The sequence below is a fragment of the Cebus imitator genome, unplaced genomic scaffold (genome assembly GCF_001604975.1).
Source record: "Cebus imitator isolate Cc_AM_T3 unplaced genomic scaffold, Cebus_imitator-1.0 Scaffold469, whole genome shotgun sequence".
NCBI classification, from domain to species: Eukaryota; Metazoa; Chordata; class Mammalia; order Primates; family Cebidae; genus Cebus; species Cebus imitator.
The window spans coordinates 774,681-782,252 of NW_016107784.1; the positions used below are offsets into that span (position 1 = coordinate 774,681).

The window sequence follows — 7,572 nt, forward strand, 5'->3', positions numbered from 1 at the left end:
TCTCTGATATCCTTTCTTCTGCTTGGTCAATTTGGCTATTGAAACTTGTGTATGCTTTGCGAAGTTCTTGTGTTGTGTTTTGAGCTCCATTAAGTCATTTATATTCTTCTCTAAGCTGTTTATTCTCATTAGAATTTTGTCAAACTTTTTTTTCAAGGTTCTTACTTTCTCTGCATTGGGTTAGAACATGTTCTTTTAGTTCAGAGAAATTTGTTATTACCCACCTTCTGAAGCCTATTTCTGTCAATTCATCAGACTCATTCTCCATCCAGCCTTGTTCTGTTGCTGGTGATAAGTTGTGATCCCTTGGAGGAGGAGAGACGTTCTGGTTTTTGGTGTTTTCATCTGTTTTGCACTCGTTTCTTCCCATCTTAGTTGCTTTATCTACCTGTGGTCTTTGTAGTTGGCGACTTTTGGATGGGGTCTCTGAGTGGGTGTCCTTTTTGTTGATGTTGAAGCTATTTTGTTCTGTTTTTAAATTTTTCTTCTAATAGTCAGTTCTCTCTGCTGCAGGACTGCTGAAGGTCCACTCCAGACTCTGCTTGCCTGGGGAAAAGTCTCTTTGCTGAAGGGGCTGCAGAACAGTAAGGGTTGCTGCCAGTTTCTTCTTCTGTTATCTTTGTCCCAGAAGGGTTGCCACCAGATGTCAGCCAGTGCTCTCCTTTATGAGGTGTCTCTTTGGGTATATGGGGGTCAGGGAGCTGCTTGAGGAGACAGTCTGTCCCTTATGGGACCTCAAGTGCTGTGCTGGGAGCTCTGTTGTTCTGTTCAGAGCTGCTGGGAAGGTACGTTTAAGGGTGCTGCAGTGTGACTCATACCCATCTCTTTGCCTAGGTGCTCTGTCCTCAGAAGGTGGGGCTTTATTTTTAAGTTCCTGAAGTGCTTCTGTCCTTTCTCAGAGAGGTTCTCCCCAGCAAGGAGGTAGTCTAGTCACAGTCTGCCAGCAGAGGTGTTGCTGAGCTACTGTAGGCTCTCCCCGGCTGTTGTGTAAATTTCCTTGTGGTTTTGTTTACAGAGGTACAGTTAGAACTTCCTCAGTAATGGTGGTCTGCCTCAGTAATGGCAGACTGCTTTGGTAATGGCGGACTTCCTTGGTAATGATGGACTGCCTCAGTAATGGCAGACTGCCTTTGTGGTGGTGGACTGTCTCGGTAATGGCAGTCAACCTTCCCCCCACCAAGCTGGACCATTGCTGCACTTGCTGCAAAACTCTCAATCCAGAGCATTTCAGATTTCTGGTATTTGTGGTGGTGACACCTGCTGAGCCAGATCACCTGGCTCCCTGTTTCAGCCCCCTCCTTATCAGTTGAATGGGCGGCTCTGTCTCCCAGGCATTCCAGGTGCCCGTTGAAATGGCCACCCAGATTTGTGTGAGTTTTTATGCGGAGACCACGGTGCTGGCTGAAACAGCTGTGCTAGAAACTCGTGGCAATTTTTAGCCGGGGAATCTCCCAGTCTGTGGGCAGTAAAAACTTGTTTGGAAATATGGTGATCACTCACACTCTGTGTTGTTCTTACTTGGAACTGCACTCCAGAGCTGTTCCTATTTGGCCATCTGCTTAACTATTTTCTGATGTTCACAAAGGTAGTTTGGTTCACATATTGTTAAGTCAGTGTCTTAATGGGGAAACTAGGGCATGGGGTTTCTATTCTGCCATCTTATTGACATCAGTGGAGCATGTACTTTTAAAAAATAATTTCAACTTTTATCTTAGATTTAGGAAGTACATGTCCATGTTTGTTATTTGAGTATATTGTGCAATGCTGAGGTTTGGGGTACAATTGATTCTGTCACCCAGGTACTTAGCATAGTACCCAATAGTTGGTTTTTCAACCATTGCCCCACTCCATTCCTCCTCCCTTCCTTCTCTACTAGTCCCTAGTATCTATTTTTGCTACATTTATATCCATGAGTACTCAATATTTAGCTCCCACTTCTTATAAGTGAGAACATGTGGTATTTGGTTTTCTGTTTCTGCGTTAATTCACTTAGGATAATGGCCTCCAGTTGAATCCATGTTGCTGCAAAGAACACAGTTTAAATCATTGTAATGACTATGGAGTATTCGATTTTGTATATATATTATGTTTTCTTTATCCAATTTGCCATTGATGAGCACCTAGGTTGATTCCATGTTTTTACTATTGCAAATGCTATTGCAATGAACATATGAGCACATACTTTTTTTGGTCAAATTATTTATTTTCTGCTAAATATATACCCAGTAATGGGATTTCTGGGTTGAATAGCACTTCTGTTTTATGTTTTTTGAGAAATCTCCAAATTGCTTTCCATGGAGGCTGAACTAATTTACATTTCCACCAGCAGTGTATATAAGTGTTCTGTTTTCTCACTAGCCTCTCAAGCATCTGTTGTTTTTGACTTTAAAGGAATAGCCATTCTGACTGCTGTGAGATTATAACACAGTGCTTTTGTTTGCGTTTCTCTGATGACTAGAGATGTGCATTTTTTCATGTGTTTGTTGCCTGCTTATATATCTTCTTTTGAGAAGTGTCTGCTTATATCTTTTGCCCATTTTTTTCATTTATTCATTTTTATTTATTTATTTTTTATTTTTTTTCCTTCTTTCTTTTTTTAATTTTTTTTAATTGCATTTTAGGTTTTGGGGTACATGTGAAGAACATGCAAGATTGTTGCATAGGTACACACATGGCAGTGTGATTTGCTGCCTTCCTCCCCTTCACCTATATCTGGCATTTCTCCCCATGCTATCTCTCCCCAACTCCCCACCCCTCACTGTCCCTCCCCTATTTTCCCCCAATAGAACCCAGTGTGTAGTGCTCCCCTCCCTGTGTCCATGTGTTCTTGTTGTTCAACACCTGTCTATGAGTGAGAACATGCGGTGTTTGATTTTCTGCTCTTGTGTCAGTTTGCTGAGAGTGATGGTTTCCAGGTTCATCCATGTCCTTAGAAAGGACACAAACTCATCGTTTTTGATGGCTGCATAATATTCCACGGTGTATATGTGCCATATTTTCCCTGTCCAGTCTTATCATCGATGATCTTTTGCCCATTTTTAAATGGGGTTGTTTCTTGTTTGTTCAGTTGTTTAAGCTCCTTATAGATTCTGGATATTAGACCTTTGTTGGATGTGTAGTTTGTGAATATTTTCTCCTATTCTGTAGGTGGTCTGTTTGCTCCATTGATAGTTTCTTTTGCTAAGATGCACTTTAGTTTAATTAGGTCCCACTTGAGAATTTTTGTTTTTGTTGCAATTGCTTTCGATGACTTAGTCATAAATTATTTCCTAAGGCTGATATCCAGAATGGTGGTTCCTCGGGTTTCTTTCAGGATTCTTATATTTGAGGTCATATATTTAAACTTTTAATTCATTTTGGGTTAGTTTTTGTCTATGGTGAAAGCTAGGGATTCAGTTACATTCTTCTGCATATGATTACCCAGCTATCCAGCTCCATTTATTGAATAGGGAGTCCTTCCTGTGTTGTTTGCTATTGTCAACTTTGTCAAAGATCAGATGGCTACAGGTGTTTGGCTTGATTTCTAGGATCTCAATTTTGTTCCATTGGTCTATGTGTCTATATTAGCACAACTACTCTAATATTTTGGTTACTACAACCTTATAGTATAGTTTGAAGCTGGGTAATGTGATGTATTACCAAAATGTATTACCATATAACAAAATGGCTTTGTTCTTTTGAGCAGATACTTTTAAAAATAGAAACTAATAACAGAAAAACTTTCCAATGTAGCATGTAACATCTTTGGCTGAGAAGCACTTCTCCCCACCCTGGCATATTAGGTTTGTCAAAAAGTCTCAGGGAAATGCACAACAAATGCTTCTTAAGCCTTCAGGTTCACTTAAAATTAATTTTCATTGGCCTCAATAAACTTACCTATAGGAAAACAATCTGGACATATCTAAAGATATTTTAGAAGCCTAAGTGGAAAGACGGGAAGAATTATTTTTTATGAAATAAATAAATCGACTGTAGTTAAAACCTAGTAAGCTCTCTATTATGTTTAACTTTTTCAAATAATTTGCTACTTTCTAGGGAAGAAGTAGTCAGGGGAGTAGAGAAACAAATTTGTATTTTAAGAACCCAGATGCAATTTCACTGAAAAACAATAGGAAATTAATATGGAACACATCTTAGTAGTCAACATGCTCCAGAAAAACTCTCTCTCTCTCTCTCTTTCTATATATATGTGTGTGTGTGTGTGTGTGTCTACACACACACACACACACACACACATCTATATGAATAAATTTATATGAAAAAAATTGGCTCACATGATTATGGAGGCTAAGAAGTCCCACAGTCTGCCATCGGGAAATAGGAGACCTTGAAAAGCCAGTGTTGTAGGTCCAGTTTGAGTTCAAAGGCCTGAGATTCAGGAGAACCGATGGTGTAAATTGGTTTACTGCCCTAGTCCAGGGCAGTAAAAGACTGATGTCTCAGGTCAAGCAGGCAGGCAGGAAGGAATAAAAAAGTGGATGAATTCCTCCTTCCTCTGCCTTTTGTTCTATTCAGGCCCTCAACAGATTGGTTGATGAATACCCACACTGGGGAGGACAATCTACTGCTGAGTTTACCAATTCAAATGCTAATCTCACCTGAAAACACCCTTACTCTCATCTGCTCACCCCTTGGTCAACCAGGTCACCCCTTGGTCAACCAGTCAGGTTGACACATAGAATTAATCATTACACCATCCGAACATATAAAATTGAAAAAAAAGATTGAAAACACAAAAAATAAATTTATGTAATTTTAAAGACAATTCTGTTTCTTGGTAAAGAAAAGAATGAAATTCTGAGATGGGAGCTCATGTATTAGGACTGTCTCTTCCCTGTAATGATGTTAGCGTTTTAGGCCTGTACTCTTGGTCAGTAGGCCATCATGTGACTACTCCTTGCACCTTGTGTTTTCATCTAAAGAGTAGCTCTGAAGGCTATAAGGAATCTTTACTCTGTTCAATCTGGAAATACCAAAGTCTTTGACTCCTTTTTTTCCTTCATGCAGAATTTCATTGTCCAACAGCTGAATGAGTCACTTTCTTATTTTCTGGGGCTTTCAGACCCACGAGGTAATAATAATTGGCAATGGATTGATAAGACACCTTTTGAGAAAAATGTCAGGTGAGTGCACAACTGGAGCCTTGTTTACATAGAAAATCTGGGGAAGTTTTGTTAGGAGTGACTAATAATGTTAATACTGATAATTATGATGGTAACAGGATCTAACAATCAAGCATTACTAAGGATATGCATTATCTCACTTAAACTTCATGAAAACTTCTCTTTTTCTGAACTAGTTTTACAGATGAAAAACTAAATAACTTGCCCCAAATCAATAAACTATTAAGATGAAAAACTGGATTTCAACCTCATGTCTATCTGACTCCAGAGATGGTGCTCTAAACTATTACATTTTGCTGACTTTAAATACAAGTAGACACTTAAGCTGATCTCTAAATAATAAAATGTAAAATATCTCATCAGAACTATGTACAATTTTACATAATAATACTATTTACTTGTGGCTTTAACAAAGAGTTCAATTATACATTATCTTATTTGATTCTTCCAATATCTTGTGAATTACTTAGAGATCTTATTATAATTCCCATTTTTAAAGATGAGGAATCTAATACCTGGGGATATTGAATTACTTGCCCAAGATCAAAATGAGTGAGTTTCAAAACCAGGTCTTGTAATTCCAAAAGTATGTGCAATCTCCCAGTCTTTACCCAGAATGTATTCCTTGAAGGCAGGGTAACTTTTACATTCAGACTCAGGCATCCAAACATTCACTTAAGGCAGATCCATGAGAATAAAGACACTTAGGAAGGTGATTAGAATACACAGATATAAGGAGATAGTCTCTTTATTACATGTCAGTAAGAAGGAAATTATTTAATAACCCCAGTCAGGATAAAGGGTCTGTAAAAAGGAAAAAGATTGCTGCAGAAAGACCTAAGAATAAACCATCTCATAAAATTTTTGCCAGGAGAATGTTAAAGAAGCAAGTTTAAAAGCATGTATTTATACTTGAAGATTTGAGGAGGGCAGTATGAAAAGAAGGAACAATCATTGGAAAGTTCTTTCTTCCTAAATCCCACTCTGCTCACCCCAAACTTACATAACTTTCTAATCATTCATCATGCATTCATTGAAGATGTGTATCTACCTTTCTGTTTTCCTTTAGATTTTGGCACGCAAATGAACCCAATCATTCTGAAGAGCAATGTGGTTCAATAGTCTTCTGGAAACCTAAAGGATGGGGATGGAATGATGTTCTCTGTGAAAGTAGAAGAAATTCGATATGTGAGATGAATAAGATTTATCTATGAGTGGAACTTCTTTCACTGACATTTTAAAAACTGAAATCTATCATGAAATGATAATTTCTTCTTGTAATTTATAAATAATTCTTATGTTATAGAGATTCATAGAAATGGAAAGATACCTGTCTCCCTGTGATCAATCTTCTTCTAGTTTCTCTTTTCCACTAATGAAAGAATGAGCTCTTCCTCTCTTTCTTCCATTCTTTCACTTGCTATTCATTTTGTTCTTTCTTCATACTTCATTACACAAACATTTATTGTTTCAGAGGCTGTACTATTTTGTTTTGTTAGAAGATCTATAAGGCAGTATCTTTTGAAAATGTTGACCTCAAAATACCATAAAGAAATCTTTTTGGTTGTGAACTGCAATCATCTGAAGGCCTGAGAAGAGTTGAAATATCTTTTTCTAGATGCCTCACTTGCATGGCTGGCAACTTAGTGTTGGCCATTGCTAGGAGGCCTCAGTACCTCACTCTGTGGAGGGCTAACTGAATCTCCTTACAATATAGTGGCCAGCTGCCATTGGAACAAGTGATCCAAAAAAACAAGTGAAGGTAATGTCTTTAATGAATTAGACTCAGCAGTTATGGACCATAACTTCTGCTGTACCCCACTGGTCGCATGAAACAGATCTGATATAATAAAGAACGGAACTACCCAAAGGCATGAATACTAGAATGTGAGAATCCCGAGGGCCATCTTGTAGGCTGACTATCACAGCAAAATTTCTTTAAAAAGATACAAAAAAAAAAAGGGGGAGTAAACATTAAATTAATTAAAAAATCTCCTACACTAAAATTATGGGCTTCATCAAAACATTATTAAGAAAATTAAAATAAAAATGTCTGGAGGAAAATATTTTAAACACTTATAACTGACACAGTATTAATGCCAAACATATATAAACATCTATTACAAATCAGTTAGAAGAACACAAAACATGAGCAAAATATTTGAACAAACACTTTATAGATGGAGAAATATAGACAATAAACATGTTTTTATAGAGATGCTCAGCTTCATTCATAGTGTAAAAACTGCAAGTCAAGAGACAATAAGACATCATTTTATGTCAATTTTAATGGTAAAATTAAAAAATATAATTCCAAAAGTTGGAGGAAATATAAATCGATAAGACTACTTATACATTACTGATTTGTGTTTAACTTTGTACAACTGCTTTGGAAAGTACATAAATATACATTTTCCTTACATAAATACCACCCAAAAAGATGCTGTAT

General features: G+C 37.4%; 1 protein-coding gene across 1 annotated transcript in view; it reads left to right on the plus strand.

Annotated features, from left to right (window-relative positions):
* Positions 1–7,115, plus strand: part of CLEC6A (C-type lectin domain containing 6A) — a 38,806-nt gene extending 31,691 nt beyond the window's left edge. The window contains exons 5-6 of the mRNA XM_017512314.2: positions 5,008–5,123; positions 6,193–7,115. Coding sequence (XP_017367803.1) covers positions 5,008–5,123; positions 6,193–6,337 — 261 coding nt within the window. The 3' untranslated portion in view covers positions 6,338–7,115. The remainder of the gene's footprint in view (positions 1–5,007; positions 5,124–6,192) is intronic.
* The last annotated feature ends 457 nt before the right edge of the window (positions 7,116–7,572 follow it).